Source organism: Bubalus kerabau, chromosome 3, assembly GCF_029407905.1.
Source record: "Bubalus kerabau isolate K-KA32 ecotype Philippines breed swamp buffalo chromosome 3, PCC_UOA_SB_1v2, whole genome shotgun sequence".
NCBI classification, from domain to species: Eukaryota; Metazoa; Chordata; class Mammalia; order Artiodactyla; family Bovidae; genus Bubalus; species Bubalus kerabau.
Window position 1 is genome coordinate 60,550,866 of NC_073626.1, and position 19,596 is coordinate 60,570,461.

At 42.3% G+C, this 19,596-nt stretch overlaps 1 protein-coding gene and 1 long non-coding RNA gene across 3 annotated transcripts in view; one reads left to right on the forward strand and one right to left on the reverse strand.

The window, feature by feature from the left end:
- The window catches only part of WDR75 (WD repeat domain 75), a 35,765-nt gene extending 28,651 nt beyond the window's left edge, over positions 1 to 7,114 (reverse strand). Inside the window, exons 1-2 of one of the 2 annotated variants that reach the window (XM_055571967.1) lie at positions 6,922 to 7,114; positions 219 to 348 (exon numbers count right to left, since the gene is read on the reverse strand). In XM_055571967.1, the coding sequence (XP_055427942.1) occupies positions 219 to 348; positions 6,922 to 7,082 (291 nt within the window). In that variant the 5' untranslated portion in view covers positions 7,083 to 7,114. Of the gene's footprint in view, positions 1 to 218; positions 349 to 6,148; positions 6,300 to 6,921 lie in introns of those variants that run through there. The other variant, XM_055571969.1, reaches the window with a different exon arrangement.
- Positions 6,488 to 19,596, forward strand: part of LOC129646166 (uncharacterized) — a 92,464-nt gene continuing 79,355 nt past the window's right edge. The window contains exon 1 of the long non-coding RNA XR_008711733.1: positions 6,488 to 6,721. This is a non-coding gene — a long non-coding RNA (uncharacterized LOC129646166). The remainder of the gene's footprint in view (positions 6,722 to 19,596) is intronic.

The following is a 19,596-nucleotide window of genomic DNA, read 5'->3' on the forward strand; positions in this document are numbered from 1 at the left end:
GTGGAGTAGGACATGGAACTCATCTCATAAACAATGTAGTTCTAGGCTGTGACCCTATTTTAATAATTAAAAATAAGTGAAAAATATCCTGAATCAGAAAATCAAAATAGATATTTCCTTGATCATCACTTAGAAAGCTTCTCAGCCAAATTCAATTTAAATTATTCTAGCAACAGTAACGCCAATATTAAAAGATTCAATTGTGAATTGTTTAACACCTGTAGATGGTTGTTGGGATTGAGCTGGATTCCGGTCACCAGATTTCTGTGTCCTTCCAATATATGCACACATTCTTCTGTAGCTGTGCTATAAACTTTAATAAAGTCTCCAGAGACACAGAAGATATACCTGGAAATAAGAGAGAAAAATAAGATTCACTTCTCCATACAGTATAATCTGTCTATTGTTCATGAAAAATTAAAACATGCAATGGAGAATTCATTCAAAATAAAAGTTCAAGAACTATATACTCAAATTGTGCTGCTCACACCTATGGGGACATCTAAGACCATTTAGTTCATTAACTCTCAAAAGTAGATTAATGATGCCAAAATCACATCTCTGACCTGTGCTGAGGCAGAGGCTATATGGAATCATCCTGCAAAAACGGCTGATCTAACCAAGCTGCCTGCTCGCTAATGGATGCAGAGACTGTGCTATGCACTACCAGTTACTATTCTGTGGGGGTGTGGCTAACAGCAGTCTTTCCTTGTCCTCCAATACTCCATCATTCATTGCGGACACCAGTTTACAAGTACGAAGTCAAAGATTCTCTCTACTCAGTGAGGTCTCTCCTATAGCGAGGTATAAAGATTTTATGGCAGTTCTTTTTCTTACTGCCAAAATGCTGATTTTGCCTTTGTTTTTCTAGATTTGTGGCTTTCTCCTATATAGCAGAGGCTACTAAATCATTAATTGTGGTTAATCTAGGGTAATATCTGACTTTTTTCATAGCAGATATAACCATAAGACAAAGCTCAGAACTGCAAATATTCTAGTATCAAATAAAAGATGTTTGTTCTGTGCCTATTAGATCTGACACTATACATGCCTAACATGGCACTTCCTCATATACTATAGAAGGTAAACCACAGAACCCTTAGACTGGACCTCTCTCTACTCTGTGATCCCAAATCATTTGATCTATTTTTGAACTGTGTTGAAATTCCTCATTTATCTAAATATCCATCTCCCTTATGTAGCCATAAGCTCCTGTAGGGCAGAGGCCTTACTTATATATTGATTGTAATATATGCACACATTTGTCAAACAGAACTTGCCCAATCTTCAAAGGTTTTATAAACTATTTAGATAAAATGAACCAGTGAAAGAATTACTACCAAATAATCAAAGGGGAAATCTATGCTGACTAGGGCTGCTACTACCCTATTTTATCATTTCTAAGACACTTGAGTTTTCACACATACATCTTGGAAATCAAGATGCCTCTTCCAATTGCTGTGACCAGAGGACACAGTTGTGTTCAACTGTTTAATAAGGTCAACAAAGAACAAGCAATGAAGCAACCGAGGCCCATGGACGCCCCTGCTGGCTGGCTCCTCCTCTCCATGCCCAAGAGTTCTCAGGTTCTCACCATCTTCAGCCCAGACCACTCTTTTAAGGGCTCCCTTCAGTCTCCAGGTGTGGCTCTTCAATTCACTTTTCTTATTCATTTTTACAAACTTGACCATATTACTTCCTTAAATAAAGACTACATTAAAATCCTTCAAGGTTTTTTCACTGCTTTCAGGATATGATCCAATTCCTAAGTTTGACTCCAATCTGACTAGAACTTTTTCACTCGAACAGCAGGCCAAGTGGTTCAAATTTCTAATAACCTGCCCAACCCCTCTCCCCCTGCATCAGCAGGTCCTTTAGGCAGTATTTCCTTGAGACGGTGGTGGGTGAGGGGGGACTGAAAACTCACCTGAGCTGATTTTGATACTCTTCTCTACAGGAAAGTCATTTCCTCTCTCCTTGCTCCTCAGCAGAGAATAATGGGTTTAACTACCAATATTTGAATACAAACCCCTAGAGAAACACTCCATGCTTTTGCACATTCTGCTATCCATGGAGAATGAGAACATTTTCTACATCTTTGACATTCAGTTCGGGTGTCTTTCCCTTGCTGTTGCTGCTAAGTTGTTTCAGTCGTGTCCGACTCTGTGCGACCCCACAGACAGCAGCCCACCAGGCTCCCCCGTCCCTGGGATTCTCCAGGCAAGAACACTGGAGTGGGTTGCCATTTCCTTCTCCAATGCATGAAAGTGAAAAGTCAAAGTGAAGTCGCTCAGTCGTGTCTGACTCTTCGCGAGCCCATGGACTGCAGCTACCAGGCTCCTCTGTCCATGGGATTTTCCAGGCAAGAGTACTGGAGTGGGGTGCCATCGCCTTCTCCAAACCTTCCCTTATTTTGTTCCAAATCGGTGCCTGTCTTAACCTGCTTCCACAGGGTGCAGGGCTCAGCTCTACTCCGGCATTTTCCACAGTGTTATGAGAGACCTTCCCGACCAGACTATGAGCTCTATGAGGGGAGAAACTGTGTTTACTTATTACAAATAATAATGGAAATACAGTGTGGTAGAAAAGAATGCATTTTAAAGAAGTTAAACCCAGATGGGTTCGAATGTCAGCTTTTATCCATGTATGGGCTGAATGATGGTGGAGAACTTACTTAATCTCTCTAAACCTCACTGTTCTCTACTCACAGGGTTATTACAAGGATTATTGTAAGATTATTATAAGGGTACATTGAGACAATGTGTGCAAGTGCAAGCTTTGCACAGACAGCTAACACTCAATAAATACTTCTGTAAAATGAGGATAACAATACCTAAACCATGCAGACAGGAGTGCACATAAAGCACCACCACAGTGCCTGTCAGAGGACTCACGTCATCTTTGTTGATAAAGTGCTGACTAAATTAATGATGTTTTCAAGCAGGAAACAGGATTTATATGAGGTTTTGAAGAATGTATGATTTAAGGGCTGGGAAAGAAAAATGATGCTGCTAAAATTCCACGAATTCTGTCATTTCATTTACTATTTCAGCTTTTTCGATAAACTCTTTGAAGTAAAATACAACATTTCCTTATTCCTCTTTGTGTAAGTTAGCCAACTCCTTGTAGTAGCTTTTAGATACTAATCAAGTCCTCAGTGATTTCATTATAACCCTGTTAATTTGCTAGAAAACTGGCTTTAATTATTAGCTTACATATATATATACATGAAAAAAAGTATCTCTAAATCTTGACCAAGTTCCTATCTTGAATTTCTACCTAAACACCTGCTACTTCCACATTTATTTTCAAGGTACTTTAAACTCAAGAGTCCCAGTATGAACCCAACATCTTTTCCTTGTTAATCCTATTTGCTAAAGCACTCCAAAGCTCTGTCTTTTCTCTTCACCTTCAATAGTATCTTAATTTTGGCCAAAGTCATCTCTTGCTTGGATGCCTGCATTAGCCTTTGGTGCCCTGGTCATAACCTTCTAGACTCTTCCACCACTTCCCTTCACCCTAAGCTGCAGATATACTGACCCCACAGCCATGATAACCCTCCGCCTATTCCAATTTGAGTTGTTTGCTTTGCTTGATCTCCCCGCCCCCCAATATATCACAGAAGGAGCAAATTCCTATTGGTTTTGCAAGATCCTACTGCTGAAGGGAAACTTTCTCATTGTGTAACTCCCTCTTCTATGCCAGCATTGACCCTTGAGTATGCTTTCCTACCCTCTCTCATCTCTCCACCATGTATTATACAACCTTATGCTTTTGAACTGTGGTGTTGGAAAAGACTCTTGAGAGTCCCTTGGACTGCAAGGAGATCCAACCAGCCCATCCTAAAGGAGATCAGTCCTGGGTGTTCACTAGAAGGACTGATGTTGAAGCTGAAACTCCAATACTTTGGCCACCTGATGGGAAGAGCTGACTCATTGGAAAAGACCCTGATGCTGGGAAAGACTGAGGGCAGGAGGAGAAGGGGACGACAGAGGATGAGATGGTTGAATGGCATCACCGACTCAATAGACATGAGTTTGCGTGGACTCCGGGAGTTGGTGATGGACAGGGAGGCCTGGCGTGCTGTGGTTCATGGGGTCACAAAGAGCTGGACATGACTGAGCAACTGAACTGAACTGATACAGTTTTCAGATTCATATTCTGAAACACAATCTTATGTTACCACTCCCTGCCTGAGTATACCTTATCTAGAGAACTAAAAAAATACACTCTCTTTGGACCAAACAACAACCAAGAACTGATTCTACGTTTCCTTTTGAAACTAACATCCCCAGCTCTCTCCATACACCATTCCTACTAGCTAACTGTACTACAGTTCTCATGCTTATACTGTGCCCCCTATCCCAAATGCCTTCCATCTATATCCTCTAGTCAAAATACCATCCATTTGTTGTAGTTCAGTCGCTCAAGTCGTGTCCAGCTCTTTGCGACCCCTTCGCCTGCAGCAAGCCAGGCTTCCCCGTGGTTCACCATTTCCCCGAGTTTGTCCATCCCTGTCTAGCCTAAACATCACTTCCTCATCAACCTTCTCCATCCTTTCAGTCTGAAACACTGTTTCTTATGGGCTTCCAAAGTGCCACTGTATGAAACATCTGTTACTGGTTATCTTCTTTTCCTCATTAGGTTTGAAATTCTTGAAGGTAGGATCAATCCTGGAATTATTTTCGTTTTTGAAATCTCAGTTGGTTATAAACACATAGCTGGTAAACACTTAAAAATTAACTGTACGACTAAGGAAGTGAAAAATATTAGATCCCAATATAATGAATAACTTCTAGAAATTGTACACTGGAGGAAGAAACTGAATATAGATCCAAAGTGGCAGAACTTTGGCAATCTCTTAAAGCCTCAGTTTCCTCCTGACTCACAAGTTGAGAATCAACAAAGCCCTTTGTATTGTAAAGACCAAAAGATCTTTTTTTTTTTTTTTTGCCTCTAAGGCAATTTACAGAAGTTTCTTTAAGTCATGCATGCGTTCAATAACTATTGCCATATACCCATAAGATATTGTGACAAGACAAACTTTAGTAAGATACTACCTCTGCTTTTCCAAGACAGAAAGGTGTTTGGTAAGTGTCTATCTCTGAGTGACTTGGAAACCTTCTTTTTATACTGTATCATTTCTAGATGATGTTCACAAAATGATGGTAAGAGCTGACATATATTGAGCCATTCAACGACATTGTTTGACATGCTCTATATATACTTTGGCCACCTCGTGTGAAGAGCCATTGGAAAAGACCCTAATGCTGGGCAAGACTGAGGGCAGGAGGAGAGGCGGGGTGACAACGGAGGAGACGGCTGGATGGTATCATCGACTCAAACGACAAGAGTTTGAGCAAATTCTGGGAGACAGTGAAAGACAGGGAAGCCTTGGTGTGCTGCAGTCCATGGGGCTGCAAAGAGTCGGACACGACTGAAGGACTGAACAATATGTATTAAGGCATTTAATCCTCTTATAACAACCCTATGAAATGAATTACTAAATATTATTCCCGTTTATAGATGAGGCAACTGAAGCAAAGATTAAGAACCTCACGAAAAGCAAACAACAGATGAACCGGGCTTAGTTACGCCTCCAGCTACACTGAACTTCGGAGCAAGGGCATCAGGGCTTACGCATATATTTATCTCACACAGAATCTAATATCAGTTTTTACGGAGAGCTCCAGAAAGGCTATCAAAACGCATTTTTTAGGCGATAGGGAAGTGCAAAGAAATCGGAACCTGCAGTCGTTCAGTAACCCAAGTCACGATTCGGTCCGAAAGAAGGCTGTTTACTCCTGGTTTTCCAAGAGTAGCGGCGTACACATCTGTGCCTGAACCATTTTCCAGCCTCCCCAATGCCGAGCCGATTCTAGACAGAAGGGTCAGCCTGGGGGCCCCTCAACCTATCTGCAGGTCCTCGGAGCCGGGAAGCGAGCGCGCCCCAGCCTGCGGTGCCTCTGGACTAAGGGGCTTCCGACTCCTCTTGCAGCACACAGACCCCGGCTCCCTCCCGCGCGCACCGCTTCCCCGAGCCTGAAGCGCCGGCTGGCCCGTCCAGACGCGCCCGGCAGTTCTCGCCCCCCACCACCCGTGGACTCACGCCCCTCAGCCGGGCCGGCAATTACCCATGGCCTCATACTTAGAATCTGCAGAGAACACCGCTCTCCTGAAGTTCAACTCGCTGCCGCCACAACGAACCACGCGGATACCCTCTTCCTCCACCATCTTCGCGCACGCGCAAGGACTCTCTACCGCCGGCCCGGCCACGGGCTTCCTCAACGGAAGCCGGTGGGTAGGGAGTCCGTCCCGGCCCACAGGCCGCCAAGCGGAGGCATTCTAGGATTCAGTCTCTATGGTAGGTTTCTATGGTAAGACCCAGCGCCTGTGCGGCCATCTTTGGCTTGGGCAAGTCACATTGAAAAGTGAAACGTGAAAGTGAAGTCCCTCAGTCGTGTCCGACTCTTTGCGACCCCATGGACTGAGGAGCCTACCAGGCTCCTCAGTCCATGGGATTTTCTAGGCAAGAGTACTGGAGTGGGTTGCCATTTTCTTCTCCAGGGGATCTTCCCGACCCACATTAGGACATGTGTAAAAGGTAAATGAGTTTGAGTAAACTCCGGGAGTTGGTGATGGACAGGTATGCCTGGCGTGCTGCGATTCATGGGGTCGCAAAGAGTCGGACACGACTGAGCGACAGAACTGAACTGAAAAGGTAAAAGCGAAACAGAGACATAGACACAATGTATTTATATTAGATTCCTCTAAACTGTTGTTTATTATAGATACATTTCTCTCCTGCTTTGTTAACCCTACTCTATAGTTTCTTCCGCCGGAAGAGAAAGTTGGCCCAAAGTGTCAAGTGACTTCCAGTCTTTCCCCAAACCCTTCCAGTCTTTTTTGCCTTTCTCTTACCTCTGATTTGGGCGCTGCAAAATGACGCCAGCGTTTCGAGCCAACGGCTTGCTTGGTCGCGCAAATTGAGTTCTTGGGTGGAAAGGTAGCGTTCTATATTTTGCACAGCTGTTAGGACCTCTCGTTAGTCGTCCCGTAGTCGTCGTCTTCTGAGCATACATTCCTACAGAACCCTTATAGCTCCATGAGCCTGGCTTGTTCCTTTGGACACCTGGCTCCTACCCCATCTCTCCCACGTTCATTAGATCTTCTCGGCTTTACCCTGGCTAAGGGCTTTAGCCTGCCCCCTGGTTGCTGCTGTTTCTCGTGTGTTTCTGTGGTTTTAGCTTCCCCAGTTACTCAACCGAATCCCTGAGCCCTGAGAATGTTTATGCCTCCATCTCCATTCCCTTTTGTAAGCTTATATGTTACATATTCGTGGTCCCTGTATATTAGGGGGTGCTTCTCTTCATTGTTTCATTCACTCAATAAACATTTACCAATCTCCTCTATAACTCTCTTAAGTGTAAAGAGCCACAGACAGCATAACTATAACAGGAACAGGAACTGCCTTGATTCTGTAGAAAATTACCACATCCCTCCAGTCTTTCTGGAGGCAAATAATTATTGAGAGCCTTCTATATGTGGGACACAATTCAAGACAGTTGTGATCCCTGTCCTGTTACCTTCGATGGGAGAAAGGCAAAAATCTTTAACAAACAAAATGATCACAGATTGTATACTGAAGAAAATACAATAGGAACATAAGAGAATAGTTTTCTCTGAGGAGGTTTAGGCGTGACCTGATGAATATGTGTTAAGGTTGTATAGTTTAAAAGGTAATATTTTAACAATTTAATGGTAATACAAATTTGGTATAAAATCAGTGCAGAAATAGAATGGTCCCTGTTGATCCTATACTCTGTTGTAGAAAGGGGGACCCCTTCCAGGGTTTGAATGGGGGCTCTTGTCTAACACTCGGAAATGAATTGTCTGAGGAGACACATACGCTGATAAAGTGGAGGCTTTATTGGGAGGAGGCACCCAGGTGGAGAGCAGTTTCCCAGGGAAACTGGGAGAACTGTTCCGTCACATGGCTGATGGTTTTCTCTGTCCAATCATTCTGACATAGGGTCCTCCCTGTTGGCGCGTGTATTGCTCAGCCAAGATGGATGCAAGTGAGAAGGATTCTGGGAGGTTAGAGGACACGTGGCATCTCCTTTTTTCCTTTCCTTAACTCTTCCAGTTGGTGGCTTATCAGTTCCATGTCCTCAACAGGACCTTCTGTTATAAAATAAGGCATGGAAGTAGTTACTATGGTGCTTGGCTGGAGTGGGCAATTTCAGTCAGTTTGTTTCCCCTAATATCTCCACCATGAAAAGTTTGGTGTATGTGCTTCTTGATATTTTTATAAGCATACATAGATCAGATCTGATCAGATCAGTCGCTCAGTCGTGTCCGACTCTTTGCTACCCCATGAATCGAAGCACACCAGGCCTCCCTGTCCATAACCAACTCCCGGAGTTAATCCAGACTCACGTCCATCGAGTCAGTGATGCCATCCAGCCATCTCATCCTCTGTCGTCCCCTTCTCCTCTTGCCCCCAATCCCTCCCAGCATCAGAGTCTTTTCCAATGAGTCAACTCTTCGTGTGAGGTGGCCAAAGTACTGGAGTTTCAGCTTTAGCATCATTCCTTCCAAAGAAACCCCAGGGCTGATCTCCTTCAGAATAGACTGGTTGGATCTCCTTGCAGTCCAAGGGACTCTCAAGAGTCTTCTCCAACACCACAGTTCAAAAGCATCAATTCTTTGGCGCTCAGCCTTCTTCACAGTCCAACTCTCACATCCATACATGACCACAGGAAAAACCATAGCCCTGATAGACGAACCTTTGTTGGCAAAGTAATGTCTCTGCTTTTGAATATGCTATCTAGGTTGGTCATAACTTTCGTTCCAAGGAGTAAGCGTCTTTTAATTTCATGGCTGCAGTCACCATTTGCAGTGATTTTGGAGCCCAGAAAAAAAAAGTCTGACACTGTTTCCGCTGTTTCCCCATCTATTTCCCATGAAGTGATGGGACCGGATGCCATGACCTTTGTTTTCTGAATGTTGAGCTTTAAGCCAACTTTTTCACTCTCCACTTTCACTTTCATCAAGAGGCTTTTGAGTTCCTCTTCACTTTCTGCCATATGGGTGGTGTCATCTGCATATCTGAGGTTATTGATATTTCTCCCGGCAATCTTGATTCCAGCTTGTGTTTCTTCCAGTCCGGCGTTTCTCATGATGTACTCTGCATATAAGTTAAATAAGCAGGGTGACAGTATACAGCCATGACGTACTCCTTTTCCTATTTGGAACCAGTCTGTTGTTCCATGTCCAGTTCTAACTGTTGCTTCCTGACCTGCATACAAATTTCTCAAGAGGCAGATCAGGTGGTCTGGTATTCCCATTTCTTTCAGAATTTTCCACAGTTTATTGTGATCCACACAGTCAAAGGCTTTGGCATAGTCAATAAAGCAGAAATAGATGTTTTTCTGGAACTCTCTTGCTTCTTCCATGATCCAGCGGATGTTGGCAATTTGATCTCTGGTTCCTCTGCCTTTTCTAAAACCAGCTTGAACAACTGGAAGTTCACGGTTCACATATTGCTGAAGCCTGGCTTGGAGAATTTTGAGCATTACTTTACTAGTGTGTGAGATGAGTGCAATTGTGCGGTAGTTTGAGCATTCTTTGGCATTGCCTTTCTTTGGGATTGGAATGAAAACTGACCTTTTCCAGTCCTGTGGCCACTGCTGAGTTTTCCAAATTTGCTGGCATATTGAGTGCAGCACTTTCACAGCATCATCTTTCAGGATTTGGAATAGCTCAACTGGAATTCCATCACCTCCACTAGCTTTGTTCGTAGTGATGCTTTCTAAGGCCCATTTGACTACACATTCCAGGATGTCTGGCTCTAGGTCAGTGATCACATCATCATGATTATCTGGGTCGTGAAGATCTTTTTTGTACAGCTCTTCTGTGTATTCTTGCCATCTCTTCTTAATATCTTCTGCTTCTGTTAGGTCCATACCATTTCTTTCCTTTATCGAGCTCATCTTTGCATGAAATGTTCCTTTGGTATCTCTGATTTTCTTGAAGAGATCCCTAGTGTTTCTCATTCTGTTGTTTTCCTCTATTTCTTTGCATTGATCGCTGAAGAAGGCTTTCTTATCTCTTCTTAGTATTCTTTGGAACTCTGCATTCAGATGTTTATATCTTTCCTTTTCTCCTTTGCTTTTCACTTCTCTTCTTTTCACAGCTATTTGTAAGGCCTCCCCAGACAGCCATTTTGCTTTTTTGCATTTCTTTTCCATGGGGATGGTCTTGATCCCTGTCTCCTGTACAATGTCATGAACCTCAGTCCATAGTTCATCAGGCACTCTATCTATCAGATCTAGGCCCTTAAATCTATTTCTCACTTCCACTGTATAATCATAAGGGATTTGGTTTAGGTCATACCTGAATGGTCTAGTGGTTTTCCCTACTTTCTTCAATTTAAGTCTGAATTTGGCAATAAGGAGTTCATGGTCTGAGCCAGAGTCATCTCCTGGTCTTGTTTTTGCTGACTGTATAGAGCTTCTCCATCTTTGGCTGCAAAGAATATAATCAATCTGATTTCGGTGTTGACCATCTGGTGATGTCCATGTATAGAGTCTACTCTTGTGTTGTTGGAAGAGGGTGTTTGTTATGACCATTGCATTTTCTTGGCAAAACTCTATTAGTCTTTGCCGTGCTTCATTCCATATTTCAAGGCCAAATTTGCCTGTTACTCCAGGTGTTTCTTGACTCCCTACTTTTGCATTCCAGTCCCCTATAATGAAAAGGACATCTTTTTTGGGTGTTAATTCTAAAAGGTCTTGTAGGTCTTCATAGAACCATTCAACTTCAGCTTCTTCAGCGTTACTGGTTGGGGCATAGACTTGGATTACTGTGATATTGAATGGTTTGCCTTGGAAACGAACAGAGATCATTCTGTCGTTTTTGAGATTGCATCCAAGTACTGCATTTCGAACTCTTTTGTTGACCATGATGGCTACTCCATTTCTTCTGAGGGATTCCTGCCCGCAGTAGTAGATATAATGGTCATCTGAGTTAAATTCACCCATTCCAGTCCATTTCAGTTTGCTGATTCCTAGAATGTCGACATTCATTCCTGCCATCTCCTGTTTGACCACTTCCAGTTTGCCTTGATTCATGGACCTGACATTCCAGGTTCCTATGCAATATTGCTCTTTACAGCATCGGACCTCGCTTCTATCACCAGTCACATCCACAGCTGGGTATTGTTTTTGCTTTGGCTCCATCCCTTCATTCTTTCTGGAGTTATTTCTCCACTGATTTCCAGTAGCATATTGGGCACCTACTGACCTGGGGAGTTTCTCTTTCAGTATCCTATCATTTTGTCTTTTCATACTGTTCATGGGGTTCTCAAGGCAAGAATACTGAAGTGGTTTGCCATTCCCTTCTCTAGTGGACCACATTCTGTCAGATCTCTCCACCATGACCCGCCCATCTTGGGTTGCCCCATGGGCATGGCTTAGTTTCACTGAGTTAGACAAGGCTGTGGTCCTAGTGTGATTAGATTGACTAGTTTTCTGTGAGTATGGTTTCAGTGTGTCTGCCCTCTGATGCCCTCTTGCAACACCTACCGTCTTACTTGGGTTTCTCTTACCTTGGGCGTGGGGTATCTCTTCATGGCTGCTCCAGCAAAGTGCAGCCATTGCTCCTTACCTTGGACGAGGGGTATCTCCTCACCGCTGCCCTTCCTGACCTTCAACGTGGGATAGCTCCTCTAGGCCCTCCTGCGCCCACGCAGCCACGGCTCCTTGGACGTGGGATTGGTCCTACATATATATATATATACCTTATGTTATTCTTCAATGCTTTGCAATGCACCAAGTTTTTTTTTCCCCTGTCTATATGCTTTCATTGCAGTGTCTTAAAATTTTATCTCCTTTTTAATAATTGCACAGTATTTCACAGAGTAAAAGTAGCATACTTGATTAAATCATTCCCTCAAAAGTGGACATTTAGTCATTTACTTTTTTTTTTTTTAAATGGCACATGGTGCTATAGGACACATAAATTTGACATAAATTTGTGACAGTATTGCTTTAGGAGATATTCATAGGATAGGTATTATGGTGTTGAAGTGTTTTTTTATTTAGTGTTTTTTTATTTTGAAGGAGTGTTTTGTGGAATAGAGATGCGTGTTACTAGGAAAACCAAGAGGAATAACTAATAACAGCCAAAAAAGGGAACTATTTAAAGTTTTGGGAAAGTCCATAAGAGTCTTAAAGAGAAAGTCTTAAAAAGAAATCAGAAAGGAAGAGGACTGATGAAATAGTGCAAGGCAAACACAGTTGCCTATATATACTGCCTATAAATACTGCATGAATGAGCACCAATTGAAGGGTAGCAAGTGTGGGCAGTACATTATTTAAAACTGAGTGTATTGTTGAGTCACTTTTTCAAGATTTGCTAAGTGTAGGAACTTCCCTGGTGGTCCAGTGGCTAGGACTCTTTTCTCCCAATTCAGGGGGCCCAGGCTTGACCCCCAGCTGGGGAACTAGATCCCACATGCCACAACCAGGACCTGGTGCAGCCAAGTAAGTATTTTAAAAAAAGGAAAAGAGAAAAAAAAGGAATTTATAAGTATAATGGAAACTCAGATTTGGAAAACTCATCAGTGGCCACAGGACTGGAAAAGGTCAGTTTTCTTTCCAAAGAAAGGCAAACTACCACACAATTGCACTGATCTCACATGCTATCAAAGTAATGCTCAAAATTCTCCAAGCCAGGCTTCAACAGTACATGAATGGAGAGCTTTCAGATGTTCAAGCTGGGTTTAGAAAAGGCAAAGGAACCAGAGATGAAATTGCCAACATCCATTGAGTCATAAAAGTTCCAGAAAAACATCTGCTTCATTGACTACGCCAAAGCCTTTGACTGTGTGAATCACAACAAACTGGAAAATTCTGAAAGAGATGGGAATACCAATACCTTACCTGTCTCCTGAGAAATCTGTAAGAAGCAACAGTTAGAACCGGACATGAAACAACAAACATTCCAAATTGGGAAAGGAGTACAAGATTGTATATTGTCATCCTGCTTATTTAACTTATATGTAGAGTACATCATGCAAAATGCCAGGCTGGATGAAGCACAAGCTGGAATCAAGATTGCTGGGAGAAATATCAATAACCTCACATATGCAGATGACACCACCCTGATGGCAGAGAACGAAGAGGAACTAAAGAGCCTTGTGATGAAAGTGAAAGCGGAGAGTGAAAAAGCTGGCTTAAAACACTCAGAAAATTAAGATCATGGCATCCGGTCCCATCACTTCATGGCAAATAGATGGAAAAGCAATGGAAACAGAGATTTTATTTTGGGGGGGCTCTAAAAGTACTTCAGATGGTGACCTCAGCCATGAAATTGAAAGATGCTTGCTGCTTGGAAGAAAAGCTATGACCAACCTAGAAAGCATATTAAAAAGCAGAGACATTACTTTGCTGACAAAGGTCCATTTGGTCAAAGCTATGGTTTTTCCAGTAGTCATATATGGATGTGAGAGTTTGGACTATAAAGAAATCTGAGTGCCAAAGAATGGATGCTTTTGAATTGTGGTGTTGGAGAAGACTATTGTGAGTCCCTTGGACAGCAAGGAGATCCAACCAGTCCATCCTAAATGAAATCGGTCCCGAATATTCATTGGAAGGACTGATGCTGAAGCTGAAACTCCAATACTTTGGCCACCTGATGCGAAGAGCTGACTCATTTGAAAAGACCCTGATGCTGGGAAAGATTGAGGGCAGGAGGAGAAGGGGACGACAAAGGGTGAGATGGTTGGATGGCATCACTGACTCAATGGACATTATTTTGAGGAAACTTTGGGAGTTGGTGATGGACAGGGAAGCCTGGCATGCCACACAGTCCACGGGGTCACAGAATCGGACATGACTGAGTGACTGAACTGAACTGAAGTATAATGAATTCTGCTCCTTAATATTTTTTTAGTATACTGACATTCATATATCACACCACAGTCTTTGTTGATTGGTTTACAAACACTAAAATAAAAGCAAAATTTTCTTAAGTGTTTGGAGGACTTGAAAGAACTAATAGAATATTAAGGGTGATAGAAGGGGGTGTGCACACTCTGCACACAGTATCAGATACTTCCCTAGCCATTTCATAGAAAAGAACAAGGGAAGTTTGGCTCATTTGTTGAGAACTGAGTGTCTTTGACAAGTCATTGGTTCTCTTCAGGGCTCCTCTTTTCTTTCTAGTCCTCTCCAGAATCTTATTTAAGAGTCGCATACTGGAGTGGGTTACCATTCATTTTACTAGGATATCATCCCAGCCTGGAATTGAACCTGGGTCTCCTGCATTGCAGGCAGATTCTTTACTGTCTGAGCCACCAGGGTAGCCCCAATGCCTCTGCCCATGGGGATTGTCCAGGCAAGAATACTGGATGGGTTGCCATTTCTTTCTCCAGGGGATCTTCCCAACCCAGGGATCAAACCCAGGTCGCCTGCACTGCAGGCAGACTCCTTACCATCTGAGCCACCAGGGAGGTCTTATTTCTCTAGAATAAATACCAAGAAGTGGGGCTGCTGAGTCAAATAATGTTTAAGTTTTTAAGAAATTGCCAGACTGACTTTCCAGTTTCAGTACCATTTTGCATGCTAATCAGCTAGTTATGAAAGTTTTAGTTGCTTTACATCCTTGTCAGCGTTGTGTTGTCAGTATTTTTAATTTAAGCCACTATAATAAGTTTATAGTGGGATTTCATTGTTATTATTTTCATTTCATTAATGACTAATGCTGTTGGGCATCTTTTCATGTGTTCATTTCCTGTCGATATATTAATATCTTCTTTGGTGCAGTGTCTTCAAATATTTTATCCATTGTTTTATTGGTTATTTTCTTATTTTGGAGTTTTTAAATTTTTAAAAATATATTTTAGACACAATTCTTTTCTCAGATATGTGAATTGTAAATACTTTCTCCCAGATTGTGGCTTGGCTTTTCATTCTGTTAATAGTGTCTTTCATAGAACTGAAATTTAAAATTTTGACGAAGTACAGTTATCAGTTATCTTCTTTCATGGATCATGTTTTGTTGTATTTAAAAACTCTTTTTATCTATTCCACAATTATGAACATATTCTCCTATGTTTAATGTGAAGAGTTTTATGCAATTGACAGTTGAACAACATGGGTTTGTTATTGAACTGTGGGGCCACTTATATGCAGGTGTTTTTCAACAAATATGTTGGTTGTTTTTTTTTTTTTTGAGGTTTATGACAATTTGAAAAGACTCACAGATTCTCTGCATTGTCTAGAACTATCAAAAAATTAAGAAGAAGTTAGGTGTGTCAGGAATGTATAAAATGTATACAGATAATACACTTAACATAAAAATATATATTCACTGACTGTGTCATTGGTAAGGTTTTAGTCGGGGGCGTCCCTTGTAGCTCAGTTGGTAAAGAATCTGCCTGCAATACAGGAGACCTGGCTTTGATTCCTGGGTTGGGACTATCCCCTGGAGAAGGGAATGGCAACTCACTCTGGTATTCTTGTGTGGAGAATCCCATGAACAGAGGAGCCTGGCAGGCTACAGTCCGTGGGGTCACAAGAGTTGGACTCAACTTAGTGAGTAGACCACCAACACCACGGTTTCTACTCAACAGTAAGCTAGAAAGGGAGAATGAAGGGTGTCCATGAAGATTGGAAACATGGAGAGTATTATTTTATTTTGTATTGACTGAAGATATAATTCAATTGGGAAATAACACTGCAAAAGAGAACTTTTGTTGTTATATTTTGTTGTAATTTTTCTCAGATTATTAAAATGAAATCTCAAAAATTAAAAATTCTTATTGAACTCTCAGATTTCAATTTGAGAGGCTAGGCCATAGGGAATAGCTTCATAAAGCTGTGAAATGGAATATTTCCTGCCTTAGCGGTATACAAGGATGGCACAGCCAATGGGGATTCCAACCTTCCAAATGTAAATTTCCGAGCCTGGGAAGAACAATGCCAGCTATCCAGCAGCCATCAGCCAATCCCCATGGTTAGCACTGAGGAGCTCAAGGGGGTGGGAGAAAGCACAAGTGCCAGCCGTCCCCCACACCCACCACTCTTTATGGTGAACAAATGAATAATAAAGGATGTGAATAATTGAGAAGCAGGATGCTGGCCTCAGATAGCTGAGATGCATATGAAAAGGATGCAAGCCCAGAGCTTGCATTTTCCCATACAGAGAAGAGCGCTAAATTCCTTAACTTGAGATATCTCAGTTCAGTTCAGTTCAGTCCCTCAGTCGTGTCCGACTCTTTGCGACCCCGTGAATCGCAGCACGCCAGGCCTCCCTGTCCATCACCAACTCCCGGAGTTCACTCAGACTCACGTCCATCGAGTCAGTGATGCCATCCAGCCATCTCATCCTCTGTCATCCCCTTCTCCTCCTGCCCCCAATCCATCCCAGCATCAGAGTCTTTTCCAATGAGTCAACTCTTCGCATGAGGTAGCCAAAGTACTGGAGTTTCAGCTTTAGCATCATTGCCTCCAAAGATATCCCAGGGCTGATCTCCTTCAGAATGGACTGGTTGGATCTCCTTGCAGTCCAAGGGACTCTCAAGAGTCTTCTCCAACACCACAGTTCAAAGGCATCAATTCTTCGGCGCTCAGCCTTCTTCACAGTCCAACTCTCACATCCATACATGACCACTGGTAAAACCATAGCCTCGACTAGACAGACCTTTGTTGGCAAAGTAATGTCTCTGCTTTTGAATATGCTATCTAGGTTGGTCATAACTTTTCTTATTTCATGGCTGCAATCAGCATCTGCAGTGATTTTGGAGCCCCCCAAAATAAAGTCTGACACTGTTTCCACTGTTTCCCCATTTATTTCCCATGAAGTGATGGGACCAGATGCCATGATCTTCGTTTTCTGAATGTTGCGTTTTAAGCCAACTTTTTCACTCCTCTTTCACCTTCATCAAGAGGCTTTTTAGTTCCTCTTCACTTTTCTGCCATAAGGGTAGTGTCATCTGCATATCTGAAGTTATTGATATGTCTCCTGGCAATCTTGATTCCAGCTTGTGCTTCTTCCAGCCCAGCATTTCTCATGATGTACTCTGCATATAAGTTAAATAAGCAGGGTGACAGTATACAGCCATGACGTACTCCTTTTCCTATTTGGAACCAGTCTGTTGTTCCATGTCCAGTTCTAACTGTTGCTTCCTGACCTGCATACAGATTTCTCAAGAGGCAGGTCAGATGGTCTGGTATTCCCATTTCTTTCAGAATTTTCCACAGTTTATTGTGATCCACACAGTCAAAGGCTTTGGCATAGTCGATAAAGCAGAAATAGATGTTTTTCTGGAACTCTCTTGCTTCTTCCATGATCCAGCGGATGTTGGCAATTTGATCTCTGGTTCCTCTGCCTTTTCTAAAACCACCTTGAACAACTGGAAGTTCACAGTTCACATATTGGTAAAGCCTGGCTTGGAGAATTTTGAGCATTACTTTACTAGAGTGTGAGATGAGTGCAATTGTGCGGTAGTTTGAGCATTCTTTGGCATTGCCTTTCTTTGGGATTGGAATGAAAACTGACCTTTTCCAGTCCTGTGGCCACTGCTGAGTTTTCCAAAATTGCTGGCATATTGAGTGCAGCACTTTCACAGCATCATCTTTCAGGATTTGGAATAGCTCAACTGGAATTCCATCACCTCCACTAGCTTTGTTTGTAGTGATGCTTCCTAAGGCCCACTTGACTTCACATTCCAGGATGTCTGGCTCTAGGTCAGTGATCATACCATCGTGATTATCTGGGTCGTGAAGATCTTTTTTTGTACAATTCTTCTGTATGTTCTTGCCATCTCTTCTTAATCTTCTGCTTCTGTTAGGTCCATACCATTTCTGTCCTTTATCGAGCCCATCTTTGCATGAAATGTTCCCTTGGTATCTCTGATTTCCTTGAAGAGATCCCTAGTCTTTCCCATTCTGTTGTTTTCCTCTTTGCATTGATCGCTGAAGAAGGCTTTCTTATCTCTTCTTGCTATTCTTTGGAACTCTACATTCAGATGCTTATATCTTTCCTTTTCTCCTTTGCTTTTGGCTTCTCTTCCTTTCACAGCTATTTGTAAGGCCTCCTCAGACAGCCATTTTGCTTTTTTGCATTTCTTTTCCATGGGGATGGTCTTGATCCCTGTCTCCTGTACAATGTCACGAACCTCAGTCCATAGTTCATCAGGCACTCTATCTAATTTCCTTAATTAAAAATAATCTGATCTGACTATCTGCCCCCTTTGTTGCAAACTTCTATATAAGCTGACTCCTTCCTCTGCCTCCTCAGAGCAGTTTCTTAGGCTACTTGAGATGCTGTCTCTCAGGCTTGAAGTCCTAACGATTTCCACAAAATAAACATACAGCTCTCAACTTTTAGGTTGTGTGTGTGTTTTTTCAGTCAAGAAAGCTAAAAGAATTCCATAATTTTATGACGACTGTGCACATATTTGCAGATACCACTCTAATGGCAGAAAGTGAAGAGGAACTAAGGAGACCCCTGATGAGGGTGATAGGAGAGTGAAAAACCTGGTTTAAATCTTCAAAAAAATGAATATCACCCCACCCGGTCCCATCACTTCATGGTAAATAAATGGGGAAACAGTGGAAACAGAGGCAGGTTTTATTATCTTGGGCTCCAAAATCACTTCAGTTTGTGACTTCAGCCATGAGATTCAAAGATGCTTGCTCCTTGGAAGAAAAACTGTGGCAAAACTAGACACCATATTAAAAAGCAGAAACATCACTTTGCCAACAAAGGTCTATATAGTCAAAGCAATGGCTTTTCCAGTAGTTATGTATGGATGTGAGAGTTGGACCATAAAAAAGGCTGAATGCCAAAGAATTGATGTTTTTGAATTGTGGTGTTGGAAAAGACTCTCGAGAGTCCCTTGGACTGCAAGGAAATCAAACCAGTAAATCCTAAAGAAAATCAGTCCTGAATATTCATTGGAAGGACTGATGCTGGAGCTGAAAATCTTAATACTTTGTCCACCTGATGTGAAGAGCCATGTCGTTGGAAAAGACCCTGATGCTGGGAAAGATTGAAAGCAGGAGGAGAAGCGGGTGACAGAGGATGAGATGATTGGATGCCATCACTGACTCAGTGGACATGAGCTTGAGCAAAATCCAGGAGATAGTGAAGGACAGGGAAGCCTGGTATGCTGCAATCCATGGGGTTACAAAGAGTCAGACATGACTTAGTGACTAAACAAGTGCAAAATAAGCCATTAAGTAGAGTCTCAAGTCCTACCCACATAAAAATCAACTTATACAAAACACTATACTTTTAAGTATTTGGCCTTAATAAATATTTTATGCTAGTTATATCCCCAAAGGTATTCTAGCTATTCATTACAAGCTTTTACTAAATTTTCCTTACTATATATAAAGGTGTAATTAGCTACACATGGGCTTCCATCGTGGCTCAGCAGTAAAGAACCCACTTTGCCAATGCAGGAGATGTGAGTTTGATCCCTGGGTCGGGAAGATCTCCTGGAGAAGGAAATGGCAGCCTACTCCAGTATTCTTGCCTGGAAAATCCCATGAACAGAGGAACCGGGCAGGTTACAGTCTA